Genomic DNA, 26,826 nt, shown 5'->3' with positions numbered 1-26,826 from the left:
AAACATTCGACAATTGCAACTGTTCCTCCAATGGGAGAACAGAAGGATGCAACACGGCCGTTTCAGATGATCGCAATGGATTATATAAGTGGTTTTGTCCGTAGTAAGTCTGGAAACACTGATTTGTTAGTTTGTTTAGATGTTTTTTCAAAGTATGTTCGTCTTTTCCTGTTAAAAAATTAGTGTTGATAGTTTGTCCCAGCTAGTTAAATGTGAGTGGTTTCTCAAATATGGGGCACCACAAGTGTTAGTTTCCGATAATGCTGTTACGTTTTTAGCCAATAAGTTCCAAGAATTATTGTCAAAATTTCATGTTCACCATTTTAAGAACAGCAGACGGCATTGCCAAAATAATCCTGTAGAGCGGGTGAACAGGGTCATTCTAGCTTGTATACGCACGTATTGCCAGAGTGATCATAGGATCTGGGACTCCCAGATCCCCGAAATAGAATTTGCCATAAATAACACGAAGCATTCGTCGACAGGATTCACACCGTATTATCTGGTGTATGGATATGAATCTACAGTTGATGGAAGGGATCATCTTCAGGATAGATGCACTTTTGATCCATCAGCTGATCAGTTCGTTCAGCGCAGAAATGCAGTGTTGGGCCCAGTTTACGAAGAAGTAGTTAGAAATAACAAAAAGCAGTTTGAAAAGTACAAGAAAAATTATGATAGCAGACATAAAGGCTTACCACCAACTTTCAACATTGGTCAGAAAGTATACAAGAAAAATTTTAAGATTTCTAGTGCAGCTGACCACTATGCAGCTAAACTTGGACCGGTCTATGTACCATGTAAAATTATAGCTAGAAGAGGAGCAACATCTTATGAGTTAGAGGATGAGGATGGAAGAAATTTGGGTTTGTTTGCTGTGCAAGATTTAATTCCGGAATAGTTTGAGTGCGAATTAGCTTATTAGATGAATGCGAATTAGATGAATAGTTTAATATTAGGTTCGGGAATTTGAGAACGTATGGAACGGGATGTACTGAATGAAGTTGCGTTAGTTTAGATTGTCGAGAATTAAGAGTAGGATGTTTGAGGAAATGGTGATCACCGAGTGTCTGCGTAGGATTAAAACAGCTTGCGATAGTATGAATAATAGGAATGTATCGAATGTTCGCGTTGAATGTTGAGTTAATGTTGCGTAGATTAAGTATGTGTAAAAGAAAATTGTGTGAAAATTTAGGTTGAATGCGTTATTAATTTGTGACCAGTAATCCATCTAAAGTCAATAATTGTAGATGCTCTTTAGCTTAACACCAGAAATCCTAATGTTGCCGTGAAACTTCTAAAGCGTAAGCCTCATACAGAAACAAATGTTATAGTATACTGTGGCACATCGTGTGACTACGAATGATCGTTGATCTGTTCCTGGTCGATGTCTGCCCGATAGAATGAAGCAAAAGAATGAGAGATATATAAACTAACTCTTATATATGCGTAGGCACATGCAATAACTACGAATGATCGGTGATCTGTTCCTGGTTAATGTGATCCTCTTAAAAAAAACTTATGTATATCACGCTATGATTTCAGAAGGTTCAGATCAGTTAGTCCTAGATAAACAAGTGTCCAAACATATGAAAGCTCATAATTTGCTCTGACAAGAATGCACTTCGTGTAGAACAACGGATTACACTTGACAAAACTTTACACTATCTTACAAGCTTGGCATTTGTCAATCGTTTGAATGGATTTGACCATGGTAAGGGTAGATCACTGCCATACAGAAATATCCCTGATATCCCTGTATTGCAGTCTGGTATGGGGGTATTGTAACCTTACTCATGACCGTCACTGTGTCGCGAGAGCAATGTTGCAGCTCACAGTCTCCGTATGAAATTGAAGTATATATTACCTTACCATGTTCAAAGACACTACACTCACAACACCACAACAGAACACATATCCGCGTCGACGACAATAGCTTGCCCACAGCACCAACGGTCATCCAAATACATGTAGTGGAACGATCTATCTATCTCGAGATGAACGTTAGCAATTTGATGATCGCAGATCTCACCACTCAGCAATCACTATGTCTGATATCTCTGGTTTTCGTTCGGCTGATATAAACGGGCACACGAGAGATTAGAGCAAGTCCAGAAGCATACCTAAATTATTCGACGATAACCCATCAGTTGCCAGTTAATCGCAAAGCAGGCTAGACCCGAGCCGGGAAATATTTGTTAAAATAAGTCTGACAGGCAAAAATAGTGATTATACTGGACGATAGTTAAATTGTGCCAGTGAGAACAAGTGGATGTGAAGCAGCAGATTTACGATAAGGTGCCGATGTGTGACACAGTTTTAGTGGAAATAATTAAAATATTATATTCTACAGTGATGCTCCTCTTGGATCACCGCATGCGGATGCATGTTATCATGGAGTAGAGTGCAATAACTTCTGAGATCGGTGAGCCTGAGATTAAATTTCTTTCTGCAACATATCCTTAAAGAGTGCTTCTGAGCGGTGACTGATGTGCTCTTAATATGTCTCGTATATTCAGGCCTTTCGTTTCAACCTAAAAGCGATGGTGGAGAATGCCATAATTTTGGCGCAGTGGTTGGTGCTTCCGAGCAAGGAATGACGGGTCGGTGATGGAATACCCGAGATGCGCCCTGAGTTGTCCGGACAAAACCCCCTTCTCTGCAGTCGCCGCGGGATACTCCTACCCAACACACTGACGCCCATTACATCTAGGTTTAAGTTCACACCCTAACCGTAAGTAATAAACCGCTACTAATGAATGATGTAAAATTTATGCTTTGATTTTGCCATGGATGAACTCGATTGAAGACTTTGGTAGGTTCCCAGTTGTAAGAACCTGGTAGTTTGGAATGATTGGTTCCTGTTGTAAGGAAGCCAATGTCCTCGCATCTCCTCTCTACCATTTTGTCTCCGTCTCATGCGGCCCCCCCCCTCAAGGGGGAGGTGACAAGGTTTCTAAGCCAAGTTACCATTTCTGCATTCGTATATCATGAGGCTAACACGATGATACTTTTATGCCCAGGGAAGTCGAGACAATTTCCAATCCGAAAATTGTCTAGACCGGCACCGGGAATCGAACCCAGCCACCCTCAGCATGGTCTTGCTTTGTAGCCGCGCATCTTACCGCACGGCTAAGGAGGGCCCCTGAAGACCCATTGTGTTTTATACCAATCGACTCAGCTCAACGAATTCATGATGTCTGATGTGTGTGTTGAGACACACTTTATGGTGCTTATCAATATTCGATTCGCGCGCAACTAGAAGTTTTTGATGCGGAACACGGTCTAGTTTTTGTTATTGAAAATAATTATACAAAAAAAAATACGAGAAAGGCAAAAGATTGCTTTCGCCAAATGAACAAATTCAAAAACAAAACAAAATATGAGAAATTTCTACCATGCATTCAAATAAACGCAAATAGATGTGATTTGATGGGAAAGTGGAATCTATCCTCCAAAAGTAATATTGTGACCTCTCATATATGTTTGTTTTTTGCCTTTCTCGCATACTAAGTAAGCGTAAAGCACGGTTAAACGACTATTTTTTTCCTTTTACTTCCACTAATTACTTTTTAGGTATCAAACAGATACGCATTTCGTCCTCCACTTGAGGATTTCTTCAGTGTTTTTGTTAATTGTTATCGACAGTTGATAACAAAAACACTGAAGAAGACCTCAAGTGGAGGACGAAACGCGTATCTGTTTGGCAAAGGTGGGCGCACAGGAAGGTGAGGTTTATGATAGACAATACTCGAGCAACGAGTTTTTCCCATTAGTCCGTCAGAGTACTCTTCAAAGTTGGCAAAGAAATTGGCCCCACAACGAACTTGGACGGTGGCCATTTTCCATAATTCCAAAAGTTTCTGGGCGGACGTGGTTCAGAGGTGAGGACTTAAGTCGAGGCTTCATTCGCGTGATGTCGAGCTTATGTCTAATCACTATTCACTAAACGCACATTTGTACAGAATAAACCTTATCGATAGCAACTTATGTAGGTGAGGAGCCGGTTATGATGACATCGATCACGTAGTTTGGTTCTGCTCGGAAAACGACGTCTCCAGAGAGCAATTATTGGATACCCTAGTGGAACGAGGTAAACAACCCTTCCAGGAGATAAAAGGTGTTTTGGGGGACCGTGATGCGGTCTATATGCAAGCCATTTATAGTTTTCTTTGTTCCTCTGACATAAAAGTCTAATACTTTTGTTTTTTTTTCTCCAAAGTTTTTTTTTTGTTTTGTCTCTGTCTTTCTGTCTCGTAGAGCACCGTAGCTCTGGCCGTCCGGAAGATGCTCCCATTCGAACCACTCTTCAAGCACGACCCGTCGTCCCGACGCCAAATGACCGTATGAGCTTCTGAAATTCCTTGATTATGATGATTCCCTGATTCCCGAATCCTAATCCTCGTCCATTCTTAAACATTGTAAACCTAACCTCGAGTCACCACGAGTACGTTGGCTTATTTCTCTCTCTTACTAATTGAATAATAAGATTATGTCGATTGTACATATCACAAATAAACGTGGCTCCGTAAAGTGTTATACACGCCTGAGCCTACCAAATAAACGCACTTGGAAAAAACTTGTAAATATCTACCTTCAATGGATCAAATCATTGAAACTCCATTCATAGTGATACTATGTCTACTAGAAGGCTTTAAATAAGAGACTTTTGGCTTATGTTGCAAAATCATAAGCAGACTTCAGAAAGCATTTGGAGAAATCTTCCATTTTCCCAACTAAGCAAACCCGTGTAATCAGCAACCAACTATTTTTGACATCCCGAGGGTAAATCAAGTAAGCAATTATATCAGTAAGAGTTGGTGTACCTTCTGATAGAATTTAAACTCGTAGCTTTAAATAGCTGATGAGTGGTTGAATGTGCATGGCAAAAATCGAACTGGTCCTCTGCCAAAATTAAGTTCTCATTGATATGAAGGATCCTGGCTTTTTTCATTTCATGAAAACATCTGTTAAATAAGTTACCCAAAAAGGATAGGATCTTAGATTTGTTTAATGGGAATGTTAAAAATAACATCGTAACCAGAGTGTTCATGTTTTGTCTTTCTCGTACAAGGAAGTTGTACCGAAAGGCTATCATTTCACTCCGAAAACGAACTTTTTATAGAAGCATCGGAGACCCATAATGTTATATACCAATCGACGCAGCTCGACGAACTGAGCACATGTCTGTCTGACCGTGTGTATGTATGTGTGTATGCGTGTGCACAAAAGCTAAGAAAAACATTAAACAACTTTTCATATAGTAATCTTTAACCGATTTTCTCGCAACAAGTTTTATTCGATAGGGGACAAAGTCTTGTTGATCACTATTCAATAACGATCGACCACTGCATTTGAAAGTTATGAAGAAAATGGTACATCGAACCATATAAGCCCCACATAAGGTTGGTGTCTTGATTAAATGCGAGAAAGGCAGCTCGGTGAATTAAAATGTTTTTTTTTATTTTGCCTTTCTCGTATAGCAAGTATACGTAAATGCTATAGGTCCACTTCTAAACTGAACTTTTGATCGAAAGCTCGAAGACCCATTCTTCTTCTTCTTCTTCGTTGGCATTACATCCCCCACTGGGACATTGCCGCCTCGCAGCTTAGTGTTCATTAAGCACTTCCACAGTTATTAACTGCGAGGTTTCTAAGCCAAGTTACCATTTCTGCATTCGTATATCATGAGGCTAACACGATGATACTTTTATGCCCAGGGAAGTCGAGACAATTTCCAATCCGAAAATTGTCTAGACCGGCACCGGGAATCGAACCCAGCCACCCTCAGCATGGTCTTGCTTTGTAGCCGCGCATCTTACCGCACGGCTAAGGAGGGCCCCGAAGACCCATTGTGTTTTATACCAATCGACTCAGCTCAACGAATTCAGGATGTCTGATGTGTGTGTTGAGACACACTTTATGGTGCTTATCAATATTCGATTCGCGCGCAACTAGAAGTTTTTGATGCGGAACACGGTCTAGTTTTTTGTTATTGAAAATAATTATACAAAAAAATACGAGAAAGGCAAAAAGATTGCTTTCGCCAAATGAACAAATTCAAAAACAAAAACAAAATATGAGAAATTTCTACCATGCATTCAAATAAACGCAAATAGATGTGATTTGATGGGAAAGTGGAATCTATCCTCCAAAAGTAATATTGTGACCTCTCATATATGTTTGTTTTTTGCCTTTCTCGCATACTAAGTAAGCGTAAAGCACGGTTAAACGACTATTTTTTTCCTTTTACTTCCACTAATTACTTTTTAGGTATCAAACAGATACGCATTTCGTCCTCCACTTGAGGATTTCTTCAGTGTTTTTGTTAATTGTTATCGACAGTTGATAACAAAAACACTGAAGAAGACCTCAAGTGGAGGACGAAACGCGTATCTGTTTGATACCCAAACATTAATTAGTGGAAGTAACAGGAAGAAAATAGTCGCAAGTGTTGAGCCTTTTCGCCATTTGTTAATACACTTATATTTCCCACTTTTCAGGTTTTATTTTACCAATTTTAGTCAATTTTATAAATGGTTTTGAATTATAATCCAACTTTGAGACATTGACATGAGACAAAATTGGTATTTTGGTATGAAGGCTATCGAAGACCCATAGTAATAAGTTGGGGTTTCAATTGCATTTTCCAAATTGCGCCAAGTAATTTTTGAAGCGGGATCACAAGTTCTCTGATATTGTTTTCACCTAACAATTTTTACAACTGATTAGTAGCAGAAAATCAACAGTTGTATCTGGGTAACTTTGACATAATTCTGTTATTCAGATATAATTCTGTGATGATGTTATACAGACAATATAATATTAATTTTATATTATCAAGAATATTATTTTTAATGTTGTTAAGAACGCTATTATAACGAGGAGTATACACTATCAAAACTTACCCAGAAGAACTAATTGCTGTTGTAGAACCTGTGATTCCAGCACTTGCATGCCTAAAATCATCTTCGATGTCCAGAACGTTCGCAAGAAGAGATTTTGATGATCGTTCTTTCAGCTCGAGCTCTTTCATACGATTTGAAAGCAAAATAGTTTTTCGTGTGATCTTTTTACCGGGACGTCCCATACGCAAGATCCAAGGCAGCCACTGGAGGAATACTGATTTAATCTGTGAATGATATATTATGTAATTCGATTTTTTTTAGCATTATCAGAAATCGTACCCAAGGTGGCATTTCATGGATGTCAGCCGTCCTGTGATGGTAATTCAATACCACAACAGTTAGAACTACAGATGAAGCAACCATGAACATGATGCAATTGAAGTAGGTACCTGCGGATGAAGTAAAATTTAGCAAAAGTTCTTTTTTTTTACTTTTGAAACAAGCGGAGTTGTTCATGCGAAGCAAAACTACAAACGGTATTAAACATGATCATGTATATCAAATACGTATCTAACGTGCCTAGTATCCAGGCTGTCTACTAACGTCTAATGGTAACTACATACTACGTAATTTTCCAATTTGAAAAGATATAATAGTAATGGTGATTGTGATTTACTGAGGTAGAAACAGCTTTTGGTGCTACAACTCAAAAAGCACATTTAAAGTAGTCAAAATTTGCTTAAACTTTAAACTAAACGAAACATTTACCGAAGGAGTGTATACTAAGTAGAAATAGAATGGGGCCCAATCCAACGAAGGAAGCATTCAGTATAACACAAAAGTTTACTACAGTAAGATTCATTTGTTAATAGTGATGTCGAAAGATTCATGCAACTGACATGTATTATTTTGAATGCTTTGAATGTTTTTTGACAGTTGCATGAGATTCTTTCTAATGTATTTATTTATCATTTATTTGTTATTTATTCTCTGCAATCCATGGAATATAATTAAATACAGTGTTATTAGTCATTTATGTGTTTATATTCTGTAAAGATTTAAAAAGATAACACATTGCGAGCAGTTAGAATCACATGTTATAGTACAATACGAGCAGTAAGAATCACATGGTACTAAGAACAAAACCAAAATCAGACAATAAAAAGTCAAAAGATGATTATAGCATTATGTTTATGTAGTGTTTTATCACGATGGATGTATATTTTATTCTCGAATCATCAACATAATGGCATTACAAATAGATTCAATTTGCTCGATTAAATCCTCGGATTCTTGTGAAGGATATAAGATAATTGTACGTGGTACCTAGAATTTACCTTATTTCATATTATCTACAACAAAACTTTCATTAAAGGATGAGCAACTGCACAAAGCTTTGTCTCAAGCCAAAAGCCTGATTTATTCGAAATACCTAAACAATACAATGTAACGCATGTATCCCACAGCATAATATGCATACTTTGATGTAATGTAAATAATGGAGTCTATAACAAAAGGTTGAAAGGACAAATGGTCGAAAATACAAAAGGTCGAAAAGACAAAACGTCGAAAGGGACAGAAGGTCGAAAGGACAAAAGTCGAAAGGCACAGAAGGTTTAAAGCGACAAAAGGTCGAAAAAGACAAAATATCGAAAGGGACAAAAGGTCGAAAGGAACAAAAGGTCGAAAGGGACAAAAGATCGATCAAGAACAAGTTGATAACAAGTTGGGTGTATTCCAGAAGAATTAGTTAAATGCATTTAACTTCAAGCAAAAATAACGTACTCATCTCATCAATCAAAGTTGAAGAATGAGCAATTTTCAAAGAAGGAGTAATTACTTTTTCTTCTTATTGGCATTACATCCCCACACAGGGACAGAGCCGCCTCGCAGCTTAGTGTTCATTAAGCACTTCAACAGTTATTGACTGCGAGGTTTCTAAGCCAGGTTACCATTTTTGCATTCGTATATCATGGGGCTAACACGATGATACTTTTATGCCCAGGGAAATCGAGACAATTTCCAAACCGAAAATTGCCTAGACATGCACTGGGAATCGAACCCAGCCTAAGGAGGAGTAATTACTATGAAACAATATTATGAATATCTAGATATGTAGTTCTGTTAGAGATAAAAAAGATTGTTGATTTAGGAAATGAATAAAACTTGTATTGCACGAGACAGAGTTGTCCTATTTTACAGATGGCGCCTTATGAAAATTTGCCACAAGGAATCGGTATGAATTTCAATATGTTGCCTTATGAATGATGATTTTAATTTAAAGAAAGCAAAGTGCGGCAGACTGGGTTTGAACTATGGACGTCGAGGTCTCGACGCTTGAATACTCGAGAAGGTAACTGCTTATAAGAAGCACTGTTGTTGGAATAATCGGTGGAAGATTCATAAGGCGCCAGTTAAAAATACACAGGCGTGCAATACCGTCTATTAGTTGTACTCACTAAATGAATGTTATTTACTTGTTAAAAATAAGAGAGCAGAGTTATTCCTAACTGTGTAGGGCAACACTGGTGCAAGATTGATTCTTTCCGTTTCAGTTTCTTGTCTTTTTTACCTTTTCTCCCTTTCGTCCTTTTGTCGCGTTCAACGTTTTGTCCTTTCGACCATTTGTCCCTTTCGGCCTTTTGTCTTTCGATCTTTTGTCTCTAACCCTCAATAATGTGTTTGCCATCACAGTTGATTTCTCAAAACTCAATCACACAATCGATTGTGTAACTAATAGGCTTCATAATATGATGATAGCCTAGCAAATAGCACTGCATTTTATATGAGATCTATTGAATTGGATTTTTATTGCAATTCGCAATTAATATATTTACTCGAAATTCCAAAAAAAAAAACGTTACCGTGGACAAACGGGCGCTTTTTGATCCCTGTGTACTTGCATACTGTGGGGAGCTAACATTGCGCTATTAAAATGGTCGGGTTATTCAGTTGATTCAAAAGTATAAGATTGCTAACGTCGTTGCTGTTCACGTGACTAACATATAGGGGAACGGTTCGCCACTTCATCTCATAGCTCCTATTTCAATCCCATCAAAAATAAAGCAATGGAAAGGAATTTGGTTTGTTTATTATTTTTGTGATTTTTTTCAGCAGTGAGCACGCATGTTGACAAAAAGAAGCGACGGATTTGGTGCCGTATTTCTTTGTTTAGCGATGAGATGGATATATGTACAGTGAGATGGAGATCGGAACATTTCCCCTAGGTTACTTCGACCTGACAGCCAAATACCAGTACGGCAAGTGTTAAACCGATGTTGGTGATGAAACCAAACATGCACTACACATGATGCATACATTATGGCCAATTGAAGCTTGTTATTTGGGAAAATTTTGGAAAATGATTTAAATGACTACAGTTCTAACGTTCTATTACTTATGCTTCTATTGGTTATTCCTTTCGAACGATGCGCCACCCGCGTGGGGACACGACAGGTACTTCCGTCCATCATCGTAATGGCTAAAACCAACGAAAGCATCGCCCAACGTTTCTCCTGAGCTTACTATTTGGTACAGATGAGTTTGGCAAAAAAATACGTTTCTTTTATTGGCTTTCGAGGCTATGACGAAAGGACGAAAATGCCTCCCTTACCTAACTATTTGAGCAAAAGCGCGTCTGATTATGGCAGGGTTTGCAGAAATTTGATTACTTCTTTACATGTTCAGTGATTAGCTTAGCCCTCCGACTTAGGTTTAATTTGTTTTTATATATATTGTTATTTGATTTTTTGAATATAACTTATCATGACGGCCTAGGCGCTAGTGTGTTGATGTATGAATATAAAACGTAGTGATCGGTTGCTATAAACATGTAATCAAAGTATTCACCATATGCACCATTTTACTACATACATGTTTTCCATTTTTCTCATTACGTTGAGTACCACTCGTTCCCGAGCAGGAGAAATTGGCTCAATAATACCTAATTCTGGTATTGATACCATACTCTGTTATGAACTAGCCCTAGATAAGAGGTAAAATACCAGAGGAATAATACCAAAAACTAATATGCACAATACTTAAGCCATAACAAACTCAGTTATTAAATTGAATTTTAATACCAAATGCATAACCAATTATTATTCGTTTGGTATTGAAATACTTAAGCATGGTATGCCTCAAGTATTCTGCATATAATTTTTTGGTATTATTTTTTGGTATTTTACCTCTTATGCAAGGCTAAATCATACCAATTTCTGTTATCGAGGTCGTCGCTCCTGCTCGGGTTAACACCATTTTTGAAAAAATGGCGTATACGCCACTTTTCCAGATTACGGCAGCAAAGTTAAACATTTAGCGGCTTCAAGAGCAATAGGAAGTGGCACTCCGAACGAAAGAGCAGCTAGGTTCAACAACTCTTGAAGATTTCCAGTGAGATATTTAATCCACAATTAGTAGGACCGGAGTCACTGCATTAGGTACGGAGATCAAGGACCAGAAAAACGTCTGGTATGATGGCGATATTGTGCACCTCGTGTGGAATGTAACATGAACAACATCGTGCGCACAATCCCAAGCGTGCTCTATAATATCTTCCATTATAATTCTCATGTTCTTGCAATTCCTGGAACTGAAAATATGCTACAGCTCCGTCTACAAACTTATATCCTTCAAAATCACCTAACTGCAAGATTAAGAATGGAACTGACAGCTCGTTTCAGCAATCTGTCAAATTAGATAATTAGAGTATCAATTACTTTCATATCACATTGGAAATTCGCAATTCGGATTTGTTCCATTATTTTCTACTATCCTCTGTGATCATTCAAGTACAAGCTTGCTTCGCTACAGTGGGGCACAAGTTTTAGGATTTCCAGAAGGTTCGTTCAGCTAATGTACTTCAGAAGCGACATTGATATTAGGGGCACCTGGGGTATATTACCTGGATTGGTAGTAAATACTCTGGAAATACTAACAAAAATGTACTCAAAAATTCCAAAGGGTCGTTTTGCCCCGGGGATGCATATTACCCCAGTTTCCCCTACCCCACGTCACTTTAGAAAGATTGTACATCAGGCTTTATAAACTACTGTTAGACTGACCATCACGTTATAGAGTAGGTACTGGTGGAGCAGTACGTGAAGGATTTTCCACACTTTTTCAAACCCATCTTCCCCATGTAATTGTTTTTATCAAAATTATTTTCTTATTTAGATGGAACGTATAAAAATGGAGAACTCGTCCTCCCCCTATTAGGCAATTTCGTAATATAAGTCTAAGACTCTTAATATGAAGAGAAAGTGTCGTGAGCAACGACCCACGAGTTTGCGTCGTGTACTCAATTCTAGAGGCAGAAACAAGAGATCTAACACTTTTTTACTGCTACTTTGGATTCAGACTGTTGCTAAACAAAAAAAATATTCATACAACAGTTGGCGGAATACTAATACAATTTTTGTATAATATAATCTGGCCCACATTAAGGAGGAAATAAAATTGGCAACCTACAACCACGTGTTTCAAGTGAGTGTTTCTGCTGCCACTCGACGAAAAGAGACAAACGACACACTGCCGATGGTGGTTTGATCGGAAATCTCTTTCCATTGTCCATTTTTTTTTCTTGAACCTCAACAGGCATACCCAATATTTTGAAATAACTAGCAAATATTTAACAAAATTTGACGAGCGTACTCCATTTGTACATTTATTTACAATAAATATTTAGAAAAAGAGGTGTCTAACGTGGGACATAGGTACACTTGAACAAAAGTTATTTTTCTCATCGTAAATTATTGATTTATTGAAGTTCCTCGAACATATATAACCACAAAATAGGGAGCGGGACCATTTGGGCAGCACCCCCTATTCCCGTCCGCAACATTAATAACTCGACCGCGCTCCAACCAAATGGCTTGATTGTTTGTACATCACTAGATATCGACAGAAACTAACCATGTACTAAAAAACAAGTAATTCGGTTGTAATACGCTCGAGTAATGAGCTTTGCTGACGGGAATAGGGGGTGCTGCCCAAATGGTTCTCTACCCTAGTTAATTCTTTAACAGAACAATACTCAGTTTAGTTTTATACACCATTTTTAATCATTTAGTCATCATGTATATAATAGCCCTGTTTGTCTGTCCGGTGACTAGCTAACCAGGCGCAGCACATGGGGAAATTCTCACAAAAAATTAAATATGTGACACTTCAATTCTTTTTTACTGTCAGAAAACAAAACCAGTGACAACCTTAGACAACCAGACACAGCATTTGATGAAAAAAATCACAGACAACAGACGTTGAAAATTTTGATTTTTTTTTAATTCAGAAAAGAATCTATCACTCTAAAAAATTGAAAAAAAAACACTTGCCACGGGCGCAATTGCGTCCACAAATAAACTAGTCGAATATAACGATTCTAAATACTTCACGCACTGATGTTCCCTAATGCTGTTTTGATCACTTTCTTGAACTTTACGGCAGTTGCTTACTCGAAAATTATCATGTGGAAAACATTTTAAAGAGAATTTAGGTCTGAAGAAAGAGCAATCCCCTAGAGTACATGCATTTTTGCTTTCACTAATCACATTTTTGTGGATTGGTTCGCGTGTATCGTTGGAACGATAAGTTTGCAGTACCAAGATATCGACTGTAGGGCTTCTAGATGTTGTCTAAGATGATTATACAATCATTTTTTCTTATTTTTATTTAATTTATTCTTTACAAACAACTTAACGCAACATATCTTTACTTTGAAGTCAAATTATATATATATTAGTTTTAAATACATGGACGAATGAAGTATGCTGGCCAAATTTTGCTGAGCATTGTTAAGGTGATTATACAATCAAGCCATGTGGTGAATTCCAAATTCACCACAAGGATTACTACTCGTAACATCGAAAGTTCAAATCTTGCGTAATAATTTTCGTACAATGCTGAAATTAAAGTCGATTGTTCAGCATGAGTAAGCAAACGATCTACGGATGTTTCATCCCCATGAGCGTTGTGGTTCTTTCAATTCGTGCTCTTGAAAAATCACTAGAAAAAGCACGTAGTTTCCAAGATGGCCGATTTGCGGCTTTGTTGTATAACCACCTTAAGGTGACTCGAGGAGGCACTACACACCGTGTAATTATTTCTACCTTTTTCTCTTTCTAGCATTATCACTTTTTAATTTTGGAGCGGCGTATTTCGGTTTTCAGTTGTTTGATGTAACTGTAAATGTATCAGCATGTAGATTGCGAGTAAGCACGCGCCGGGGATACTTTTTCAAAATCATGTTTGTTGTAGAAAAAAAACATGCATTCAATGGTGAAAAGGATGACGATTTGGTGATTGTTCATGCTTCCCATATAATCTCAATTCAACTCCTGAATCTACACAAAAAAAATGTGAAGATCGATGCAACAGAAAAAAGTTCTCCTAAAAATATGGGGTTTACCTATTAATGTAGTATCAATAAAAAAAACTGACAAAACTTTCAAACATTAAACTAATATACGCAGAACAGACAGTAGTCATTCTCGTCGTGTGAAAAAAAGCGAGTTTGTAAATGACTTTGCATTTCATGTTACTTTTCGAATCTTTTGGCTATACTCCAATAGTGTCTATACTCCAAACATTGTCACTTAATTTGAAGTTCAATACAAATGAGCAAAATACAATGCATAAACTAGACTACTTCTGCTTGCGAATGTCAAACAAATTGTTTTATTCGACAAAACTGTTTTCGTATTTTTGCCTTTCTCGTACAACTAAGTTGTACCGAAAGGCTATCATTTCACTCCGAAAACGAACTTTTTATAGAAGCCTCTGAGGCCCATAGTATTATATACCAATCGACTCAGCACGACGAGCTGAGCACATGTCTGTCTGTCCGTGTGTATGTATGTGTGTATGTGTGTGTATGTGTGTGCACAAAAGCTATAAAAACATTAGACAACTTTTCGTATAGTAATCTTTAACCGATTTTCTCGCAACAAGTTTTATTCGACAGGGGACAAAGCCTTGTTGATCACTATTGAATTTTATAACGATCGGTCATTGCGTTTAAAAGTTATGTAGAAAATGGTATATCGGACCATATAAACCCCATGTAAGGTTGGTGTCTTAACTAAATGCGAGAAAGGCACCACCAACGCTAGGTGGATTAATCTGGGTTTTTTCCATTACAATCGCAATAGTGCTGTCCAATGAGCAGCCCGAAGTTGTTCCCGTCACGTTCATGACAAAAAAGAACGAACGGGGCGGGAACAACTTCGAGCTAGTTCTTGCTGCTCATTGCATAGCACTAATATCTTTAAATCTGCAACAATAACAAAGCCATCCACCAAACGATATTTTAGTTACTAGATAAAGATTGTCGCTTCAGTCGCTTTGTTCTGCTATCCGAAACATGTGTGGTATCAAGCTGTCAAATCGTATGTATTTTTACTTCATTGACATTTAGCAAAAGATGTTCCGGACAACAGCGACAGCGACAATCTTTATCTAGTAACTAAAATATCTTTTCATCCACCCAATGGATTTTGACATTCACTCGAACAAAAGTAAGGGAAGGTAGTCGGTTGTCGCCACCCTTTTATGTTGGTCCATAACTTTCGTTCAATTGCACATTGTGATGATATTTCCATACCAATGGAAGCATATAGGCATAAGCTAATAACTTGGGGAGAGATTAGTTTTATTTCATCTAGTGAAAAATTTGTATTAACAATTTTGTTGCGCGTTGATTTTCTGACATTTTCAAAAAGGTGGTCGGTTGTCGGCACCCAGGTGATTATCAAGGGTAATCATCAGTTTATTGCCTAATTTCATGCTATAAGCCAAGTTGTTAGCAAAACTAGCATTTTTTTAATTGCGGCATTCAATATTGAATCATAAAATAGAGTAAATTTGCTTTGCAAATACGTAATGCACCATTTCGATCGTTTCGCCACGGTTTATAACATTTTGGAGTGGGTTTTCACTTGACAAAAAAGTGTTTTCTCTGTAAAACAAAGCAAAGGCTTCTATGTGCTTTAGAAATGGGCACAACAAGATCGTGCTTACATAGCACACGTGCCGGCAACCGACCATCTTCCCCTACATTTTGCATTCGTTATACCACCCACTCAAACGTCATAATTTCTTTGGGGAGTTCATTACTAGGCCTATGGGGCAGTGCGCCGAATGAACTCTTTGACGTTTGAGCGGTGCGCTGTTTACTAAAAATCAACACCTTTTCATATATCGAATTCATTCTAAATGAATTTCGGCACCGCTCAAAAGTCAAATAATGAACCTATGCACTGCCCCATAGACTAACGCAAAATAAACTCCCCCAAGAAAATATGACGTTGGAGCGGGTCGCATAATGAACACGAAATGAACTTTTGTTCGAGTGGACGACTCGCTCAAATGTCAAAATGCATCGGGTGAGTGAATTCGATGAACTGCTGCACAGGTCTATTGGCTCAAGATGTCCACTTTCGCATATCTTCATCCCTAGTAATTACATTTTTCGGCATTATCTTTCGGTTTCTTCACTATCACGAATATAGTCGTGTACAAAGACAAAAATCTTCATTTTACAATCGCTTGTATAGACCCTCAGCATACAGCTTCATCGATGACTCATGTTTGTTTTGATTGGACGTTCGGCAATGCAGGCAATGCAACAAATATCTCGCTCGCAACATCCTGTCAAACTTCCAAACAAAATACGCCACTTAATCCGAAATAGACCTGTGCAAGGGTTCATCAAAATCACTCACCCAATGGGGCAGTGCATAGGTTCATTATTTGACTTTTGAGCGGTGCCGAAATTCATTTAGAATGAATTTGATATATGAAAAGGTGTTCATTTTTAGTAAACAGCGGTGCACTCAAACGTCAAAGAGTTCATTCGGCGCACTGCCCCATGGATTTTTTTGTTATTTTTCACAGTTTATTTTCTGTTCATTTTCCGACCCGTTTAAACGATGTGTAGCCAACTACGCTACGGGACCCCACGAGCCCAACCATTATAAGCAGTCGATGCAGTGGCATTTTTTTAATTGAAAGCTTTTCTATGCCCGCCATTGCATGAATATGTATCTTTTGTGACAAGTGACAAGGGAGCCGAGAATGTTTCCTACAAGAAAACATTCTAGGTCGGACCGACAATCGAACTCGCCATCTCTGGATTGGCAAACCTAAGCCTTTGCTCGTCAGGCTAACTGAACATCCATACAATTTTTAAAATTAAATTAGTGAGACATGTAAAGATGATGAAAATACGAATTTCATCAAGTAGTAATTTTCGTTTATATTAATATCCACAAACTACGAAAAAAGATTCCTATTCGATACTAAAATCGCTTGATTCCCGCTCATCGAAACGAAAGGCACATGCCCGGAATGATGTGCTACTTGTCGCACGAACAATTCTTTCTCCTCAAACATAAAGCATTCGTTTTATAATAGAGTATGGGATGTTTAGATATCTCTTTCGTCTCGTTTGTATTTTACTCCTCGCAATTTCGGAGGAGTTTGTAGTTGTTCGAGTTAACTGTAGAGGAAACTGCGGTAATATGCACCCCCGAGTCAAAACGACCCTTTGACGTTTTTAAGAACATTTTCGGCAGCCTTTCAGAAGTGTTTACAACAGCGCATGTAGTTCGGATCTCGATCTACGAATCATGCAGTAAACATTCTTGAAAGTATGTCTTAAACACCACCAAAAAAGCCAAAAGGTCGTTTTGCCCCGGGGATGCATTTTACCCCAGTTTACTCTAAATTTATTGCGAATATGCTTGCGGCTTGCTACTTTTACAAAATCGTATCTGTTGTCAAATAAGTCTCGCATCGCGAAAGAAATCATGATGATGATTTGGAAAATGTTCGTGTCTTCCGTATTAGGCACGATAAAAATTCCAGGCACCAGCGTGTGTTTAATTTTGCTCTCGCACTGTTTCCTTCAACAGTCGTACATGGAGTAAGGAAGCATTCTTCACTAGGCGACTTTTTCATGAAACTTCGTCGTGAGAATTCGCAACTTGTGAAATTCGGTTGACTGTTCTTAGAATTGAACCTGTATCAATTGTCGCCACCGATCACAAATTTGGTTGGTTTTGTGAATTGATTTAAATGTTTTGTGGTATATATCAATAGCGTCGACCACATCGGCGCATAGTCCAACAAAATTGTTGCCTGATATATTGAAGAATGAACCTCTTTCATACTGTTTTATATCAATCAAAAGATGTCAATTAATTCCAAAATGCTTGTTGAAATATATTTTTCTTAAATAATATTACTATATTTCTTCAAATACTAAAACCCATGAAGTTTGTTTGATAGAATGTCTTTGCTTATCTAAAATATTAGTTGGTGCTTTTCCATTCAATGCGACTTTATTTGTATCTTCAATGATACACATATCTCGTCCTTAACTGTAAAGTCATGTTAAGTATCCCGTACTTGAATAAACTATTTCTTAGCTGAACTCAATATTGTTTTGAAAATCGAAAAAATGTAATTAGGGAAACTGCTCCTTGAATTCATACCATGTACCCAAATCAATACCATTCGAAAACAAAGAATTGGTGCATAAATTGTTTTATTTCTCATTTTTGTGATTTTTTCATCAGTGAGTACATTATTGTTATTGATATAGGAGCATGTTATTAATAATGGAACAGATACCCTATGGTATAATTGACCTTATTGATTCTTTTAGAGTCTTGTGTACAATAAAAATGGTATAAAAACAAAAACAATCAATTGTACCAGTGATAGCGATAATACATACTTGGATAGATCAACGACTACTTTTTTTTTTAAATTTTTTTTATTTGTATAATACAACGCTGTTTTCACAGGCATAGTTTTAAATTGACATTATTTAATGGCTATCAACATGTTTTAAACACAGTTCAGAGTGCTTGAGCCAAATTTGAACCGAAGCCTAAATGTGTTAAAATGGACGAACTGGTCTCAGCACGTGTTTTTAGTTATCATGCAGAAATTTAAAGGCACAAATATTTCCTGGGATTTAATTCAAATCAGATATGTGGGATGTGTACACACATGTAATTTCAGGGATTTTAGCATCTATTATATACTAACGTTTTATCTTCTTAACTATCATAATTATTCTCGGATTATGCACTTCAATCATATTATTAGTTTACATTTTAAACAATTTCTTGAAGTCCATTTAGGCCTTTATTGATTTTTTTTAGATATGTTTAATCGTAATCACAAATAGTTGACATTTAAACTACCTAACAATGGTACTGCTTCACTAGTCTTTGTAATGACATGACCCACTAATAACGAAAATACTGTCTGGGACACCAGTATAGTAAGTCCTGTAATAAAATATTCAATCAGTTATTTTTTTTTTCTAACGGCACAAGAAATCCATCACGAGTAATTTTTTTTGTGGACTTCGAATATTGTACGTAAAATTGAAGACATGATTTATGCTGTAGTCATATAAATACTGTTGTATATAAATTGTATATAATATATGTATATACTGTTGTCATATAAATTTCATGCAAAGCAGCACCAATCGTAAATATAGTTTTTTAGTTGTTCACAAACACACATACACACGCTGTCAAACAAACGCGCATACTAAGGCGATTGACTTATATTTGCAAACCGTTTTTGGAAGCAAATAGAGAGACAAACATGTCATGTCATCATTTACCAATATTTTTCTACACAATACAACGCATTATTGTCGTATACCGATTGTCCTCGCTCACCAGCCGAATAGAAAACAAACGGATGATATCGCCAACCGTATGTGGAAAAGTATGTGGTGCGTAATACAAATAATACAATATATCAACATTTCAATACATATTTGCAAATTACCCTCATTCTGTTCAGTTTGCACTAGAACCTAGTGTATCTTGAGCGCAGTTTAAGATTTCAATGATTGTGAAGGCTTATCAAATGTCTAATTCTAATACATAAATGTTGCTGTAAACAAATATTTGAAAGTCAATTTATCGAGACCGATGTACACTTTTAGCTAGTATACCTTTAAGTGCTATAAACCTAGTACGCTGCTAATACAGAATGGGCTTACGAAAAATTTGATCAAATTACCGAATTAATTTTGACAGCTGATTAAGTATGGTAGAAATGCCACTTTTCCGTACGGAATTATGATACGGAATATTTTTTCCGTAAGAAAAAGTGACAGCTTTACTTTATCCAGTCAGCTCCGTACTGCTCACGGAACTTCAGTAGCGGAATCATTCCGTATCCTATCTATTTGCACAGTATTTTTCAGCAGCGTACTAGCCTTAAACTAGGAAATTTTCCAATTTTACGCAGAGAATTCAGTAGCTGAGATCTCGCCAATTAGCTTGGTATGGAACAAATCCGAGAATATGCTACAATGTGTCAAGCTGAATGTGCATATGCACAGCAAAGGAAATAATTCGAAATAGGGAGACTAATTGGTAACCACCCTAATAAAAAATTCCAATAGAATTACAATAGAAATTATTGTAACAGTACGCTGAAATTAATGGTAATTACGGTTAACTCTATTGTGACTCACAATAGGATAGCATTAAAGAATATGGTTTTCCACCATTAAAGCCTATTGGCAGAAAATATGGGTTGTTATGTATCTTTACTATAAAAAAAATCGATTTTTTCTCGAACAAATTTTTGCCATTACAATTGAATTTATTGCAATTCTCTTGCCAACATTTTACTGGTAATAGAATTTATTGTACGTCTATTGGAACCACAAAATGGTCCTTTTATTGGTATGATATAAAAATAATAGAATTTAATGTTTATCAATAAAATTTATTTTATTTTTATGATACTTTATTGCAACTCTATTGTATTGTTTATCCGGGCACACTCTACTCCCATTTGCACCGTTTCTAACTCGGTCGCATTCCAACCAAATAGTTCGCTTTTTTTATATCACTATATCTGCTGATACTAACCATGTAAAGTACACTTGGGGACGTGGAAAAGGAAAAATTGACTGTGTTTAAATTAGTATGAAATAAGTTTAAATGATATAAATAAATACAAGCTATTATTATGGAGCACCAAAAACAGTCAATTTGCAAATTTGTGCGTCAAATCATACCATTTTGGTCGCTTAAAATAATGAAAAAAAGTTAAAAAATTTGTTGTTATTTTTCCACTTACCCCAGTGGAATAGGGCACGTGGAAAACCCAAATTACCTTGCCTTTGAATTGTGACAAGTAGTGACATATAATTAAAATCAGAACGGTAATTGCTCTGAGTACCTTTTGTTGATTAATTACATTGGATTAACGGAATAGGTCCCCAAGGAATTCCCCATTTTTCCTATTGTAAAAGTACCAGTTCTTACTATGGGCTCAAAAGTCATTTTAATAAAAACATGTAAATCTTAATTGTGAAGTAAACGCTTAGTCAATTTGTTATGTGATTATTAAATAATTTCTTGTTAATCGTTTTATGTACATATTACGTTGTGATGATGATTTATTGATTTATCGCCTAGCTGTAGTTTATTGGTATGTTATGATTTTCGTTTAAATATTGTACTCCATTGATCAGTTGAATGCAATAAACACAAATAAACAAATAAAATGCACGGAAAAGGCACTTTTTTGGGTCCAACCAAAAACAATTACAATTATTCTATAAAAAACATGGCATATACAATTCTGCAAGGTTTATTTATTATATATTTTATATTTTACTAGTCGACCCGGCAGACGTTGTCCTGCATAGTAGGCATTGTAAACTGGTCATGCGAAATTTACATACGAATCTCAATTTTAGTTTTCACGATTTAATCAACTTTATTCGTGATTTTCGCATGAGGAAATACCATATAAACCCGTCGGAAACGATAACCAACATACCTGCTGAAGGAATGAAGAAAATCCATTCAGCTGTTTCTGAGTAATGCGGATACGAACACAGACCATTTAATTTTTATTATATAGATAGAAAAAATACAAATTTGTGAAATTTCAATACACTGGTTGTAATAAAATCTTCCGAAATTGTATATACCAAAATTTTATACAGTTTCTGTGAAGTTCTCATGCAGAACTGTATTAAAATCTGTCATCCCCTGGTTGGGTGTGCTTCCCAAATAATGACTATATGAATTTACATGACCCATATGTGGAAACACACAAAACGCTTATTTGACAAATAACCTTCATGTGAATTCTCCTATAGCGAGTAATTATTACCGCACCCATAAAATGAAGGTTTCCGCTACCTGTTGATGATGTTGGTTTGCGTGGGAGAGCTATCAGATTCGTCAAATCGTCGTTTGAATCTTTGTTTACAAAAGCAGATAAGTCGTTTTGAAAATTTTGCCTTGCTTGTACATACACATACAAACACAGACATACGCACACACGGACAGATAGACATTTGTTCAGCTCATCGAGCTGAATCGATTGGTATATAATACTATGGGTCTCCGGAACTCTTATTAAAAGTTCGTTTTCGGAGTGAAATGATAGCCTTTTGGTACAACTTTGATGTACGAGAAAGGCAAAAAGCTTGAATCGCCCCTATGGGAAATGGTATCAAATCTCACCAAGGTTTTTTACACGGTTGAATTCCAATTGATTTTAGGGGGGGGCTAACTCATTGATGCTAAAAGTCCAATGCTACGACGCAGCGTGCGTGAAATAATAAAAATGACAGTTGTGCGTTGCTACCTTATTGAGTAGTGTGCCCTTGAAAACGCAGTGTATTTTGTTTTGGATTCCGTGAGGATTGTCTTAACAGACGATTCCCTCTGGGAATAATTGATACAGGCTCAGGGAGCATCTTCCCTGACTTTTTTGCCTTTCTCGTATTAAGATGATGTCTGTGTGTGTGTCTGTGCGCACCCACGTACCAAAAAGTGTCACTCATTTTTCGGGCACTTATCCTCAACCAATTTGCATTCGACGCAGAATCGTTTCCCATTGTTTCCTATTGAAAATTGGCATGATCGGACTATGGGATCAAAAGTTATGGCCAAAATACATTTTTTTAATCCCGCGAAAAAGGGCACCATCACTGCTAGGTGGATTAATCTGGGTTTTTATCATATACCAGATAGAAAAGGAAGCGAAAAATAGAAAGGAACAGGAAATACAGATGAAAACAAGTATGGAACAAACGGTCAGACGAGAGCCAGCCTAGGGCTGCAAGCCTCTTTAGTAGTTTTTAATCCAGGCTCGTTACTCTTTAGTAAAGAATGAATAAAGTAGAATGGAACAAGTTTCTGGGGAAGAAGCCCTGGATGAAGACTTAAATACGCCAAAGGCTAAACACAGAGTAGACTGTATAACATGCGAAGTAGTGAAAAGGAGTTTGTTTGAATTTGAAATAAATTCTCTCATTTTATGGAAGCAAACTATTTGAGGTTCAAAAACGGACCATAACGATCGCATTTGATCCAGTGACATTTTCGATTTTAACCTTTTGTCTGTGCTCTGGGGTCAATATGACCCCAGGCCACTTTGAGAGGCTGCCATTTTTTTAATTTTCAACCGATTCTCCTAATTTTTGGTAGTTTGGTAAAACTCGCCGAGATCTGTCTCCTAGGTGCAAATTCACTTCAAAAAATCTTGAAAATATGCGCTACAGTGTACTTTTTTCAAAAAACTTACGTTGTCTGTGCTCTTGGGTCAAATTGATTCCAAATTGAAATTGCTATAACATTAATTTGGCCAGTTTTGGATTTTGAAGCTGTTTCGAAAGATAATTTAATCATCTTTCAGGTCGTTACTAAAGATTGACTATAGGTGGGCGGGTACATCGCGGGAGGGTTTTCGTAAAAGGGTACAAAAATAGTGATTTCTCATGCATATTTTACTTATATCTGAGAATCCTACCCATTTTGAACTGCACCTTTTCAAAAAGGTTATGCAGGAAGGCGTGTGCTTTGATATGAGGCATTGATTAGTTTAGAGCTTGGTCGCTAGGTGGCGGTATATTTGAATTCATTACTTTAGACTACTCAAGTAATTCCGATATATGGAATTTTCCTCATTGTAAATATTCTTATCGCACAAATTTGAAATTTGTAAGGATGACGTCTTTAATAAAGTTCGTCTGGTGGGAATGGACTGTCATGTGACGAAATGAATAATTAGGAAATTTACAAATAGGCGGCGCTAGCGGACTTGCAATATTCTTGCATATATGAAATATTGCTTTAGCTTGAGATCCCTCATACCTACACTCAAGTTGTATTCGGCAACATTGTTCAGGATGTCTAGAACTACAAAGCGGTGCTCAATATAATTTGTACGTCTTCCAATTTTTGAATGTGTGCGATAAGAATATTTACACTGAGGAGAATTCTATATATCGGAATATCTTAAGTAGTCCAAAATAATGAATTCAAATATACCACCACCTGGCGGCCGAGTTCTAAACTTATCAACGCCTCATGCCAGAGCACATGCCTTTCTGCATAACCTTTTTAAAAAAGGTGCAGTTCAAAATGGGTAGGATTTTCGGATATAAGTAAAATAATCATGAAAAATCACTGGTTTTATACCCTTGTTCACTAAAACCCCTCCCCGCGATGTTCCCGCCCACCAATAGTTAATATTTTGTAACGACCTGAAAGATGATTAAATTATCTTTCGAAGCAGCCCCAAAAATCCAAAATTGGCCAAGCATTAAAAAAGTTATAGCAATTTCAATTTGGGGTCAATTTGACCCCAGAGCACAGACAACGTAAGTTTTTTTGAGCACAGACAGAAGGTTAAAACAAGACATGGTGAAAAAGAGAATCTGCATCGAGGAAGTTCAGTAATGATGGCAACTCATTTACTTTTAAGTTTTCATTTATTGGCCTAACTACGTCAATCAATGCCACCAAACTACCGATAGACCTACTCCAGGAATTAATATATCTTGATCCAAATAGGTCCGGAGTTGTTTTTTTTTTCTTGACTTGGTCCAAACGCTATTCCTACCTTTTAAGAATTCTCTCCAAAGATGAATTTCATTGAAAATCCAGTAGTTCTCTCAAACCACCGACGAAACCACTCTAGATAGTGTCCGATAGCGATCCAACCCTAATCAGTACACTTGAGAAATAGATTTTATTGGCCTAGCTAGATCCACTAATGCGTGAATAAACCAGAGGAAAGAAAATCGTTAAAATTTCTAGAAAAGGGATTTTAGAAATGTTTTGGTTTTTCTAATAATCCTTACATACTATATAGAGGGTGTCTGCAAATTATTCGTACAGATTTTGATAGTTAGGTTCTACAAATCAAAAACAGACAATAATAGACTGAATCGGTAGCTATATGGGCATAACAACTCAGCAGGCTGTAACAGATATATTCTGAGAACACTTAGCGTCATTTCATGTATAAAAAAAAATAATTCTTTGTGAATGCTTTTTTCCGGTTTTCCGAACAAAAAAAAAAATGCCTTCCTACTCACCCGATTTGGATTGAATTTATCATTCGGTATGGTCTATCTTGAAATCAACAGCCATCAAAACACCGAGCATATTAATATTATCAAGGGGGTCTGGGTCATTTGGCATAAAGTCATTTGGCATAACGCCATTTGGCATAAGGTCATTTGGCATAAAGGCCATTTGGCATAACGGACATTTGGCATAATTTTGAACTGTAAGAAAAGAGTGGGTCATTTGGCATAACGGACATTTGGCATAATTTCGAGCTGTGAAAGCGAAAGGGATATTTCATGTAATGTTTAGCGTAGATAAAGTAGGTCGAGGCTGTTTTCTGATAAATTTAGATTGATGGTAGACATTTTCCGGAAGAAAGAAATAACAAAACGGCAGAATTACTTCCGAGAGAGGGATCACATCCATCAAAGACTTATTTCGGCCACATGCCTACTTTTAAAGAAGGGATTCACCCACCATTGCTTCAATCCGAGCATGCGCCGTAAGACCAGATCAAATCCACCATTGCCTTAATCCGGGTAAGCGCCTAACTTTAAAAACTCAAGCAACACACTTGTCGTAGACGAGTTACTAAAACCAATCAAGTCACATATGAGTTATTGCAACCAAATAAATCTGAACTGTGCTTTTCGGGGAAGAAATCACATCTACCATTGATTTATTCCCGACAAGCGCCTACTTATAAAGAAGGAGTCACATTTACCATTGCCATAATCCGGGCAGGGCCTACTTTTAAAGAAGGGATCACATCCACCATTGCATTGCCACAATTCAGGCCACACACCTACTTTTAAAGAAGGGATTACATCCACCATTGCTTCAATCCGGACAAGCGCCTATTTTTAAAGAACAAATAAAATCCTCCATTGCCATAATCCGTGCAAGCGCCTATTTTTAAAGAAGAGATCACATCCACCATTGCCTCAATCCGGGCAAGCACCTTCTTTTAAAGAAGGAATCACGTCCACCATTGTCATAAAAGTGCCGGAAAAGTGCCTACTTTTAAAGAAGGGATCACATCCTCCATTGCCATAGTCCATGCAAGCGCCTAATTTTAAAGAAGGGATCGCATCCACCATGGCCTTAATCCGGGCATGCGCCTACTTTAAAGAAGGGATCACTTCCACCATTGCCTCAATCCGGGCATGCGCCTTCTTTTAAAGAAGGAATCACATCCACCTTTGTCATAATCCGGACAAGCGCCAAATTTTAAAGAAGGGATCACATCATCCATTGCCATAATCCATGCACGCGCCTACCTTTAAAGAATGGATCGGATCCACCATGTCCTTAATCCGGGCAAGCACCTACTTTTAAAGAAGGGATCTCATCCTTCATTGCCATAATCCGGCAACACGCCTTCTTTTAAAGAGGGGATTATATCCACCACTACTCTAGTCCGGGCATGCGCCTACTTTTGCATTGCATTGCAAATGGATTCTTTCCACGAGAGGACAATGTCTTTTTAATATTGTTATTGACGGGTGTTATATTTACTATTCCGGGGTGTTTCCCGCACCACTTAGTCACACTTTAGCGAACGCAAAGAAAAATTATGCCAAATGTCCGTTATGCCAAAAGACCCTCAC

At 37.2% G+C, this 26,826-nt stretch overlaps 1 protein-coding gene and 1 long non-coding RNA gene across 12 annotated transcripts in view; one reads left to right on the top strand and one right to left on the bottom strand.

Moving 5' to 3' along the window:
* Window positions 1–26,826, bottom strand: part of LOC134211790 (neuronal acetylcholine receptor subunit alpha-7) — a 93,874-nt gene that overhangs the window by 19,293 nt on the left and 47,755 nt on the right. For 10 of the 11 annotated variants that reach the window (XM_062689017.1, XM_062689013.1, XM_062689020.1 and 7 more), the window contains 2 exons: window positions 7,188–7,297; window positions 6,909–7,132 (listed from right to left, as the gene is read on the bottom strand). In XM_062689017.1, the coding sequence (XP_062545001.1) occupies window positions 6,909–7,132; window positions 7,188–7,297 (334 nt within the window). Of the gene's footprint in view, window positions 1–6,908; window positions 7,133–7,187; window positions 7,298–19,060; window positions 19,148–26,826 lie in introns of all 11 variants that reach the window. The other variant, XM_062689023.1, reaches the window with a different exon arrangement.
* Window positions 2,163–2,744, top strand: LOC134211793 (uncharacterized). The gene is made up of 3 exons (XR_009979099.1): window positions 2,163–2,298; window positions 2,354–2,425; window positions 2,520–2,744. It is a non-coding gene; the product is annotated as an uncharacterized LOC134211793 (long non-coding RNA).

This window comes from Armigeres subalbatus, chromosome 2 (assembly GCF_024139115.2).
Source record: "Armigeres subalbatus isolate Guangzhou_Male chromosome 2, GZ_Asu_2, whole genome shotgun sequence".
In the NCBI taxonomy this organism is placed as follows: Eukaryota; Metazoa; Arthropoda; class Insecta; order Diptera; family Culicidae; genus Armigeres; species Armigeres subalbatus.
Note: the sequence above shows the minus strand (reverse complement) of the source record. Positions and strands in the feature narration are given on the sequence as shown.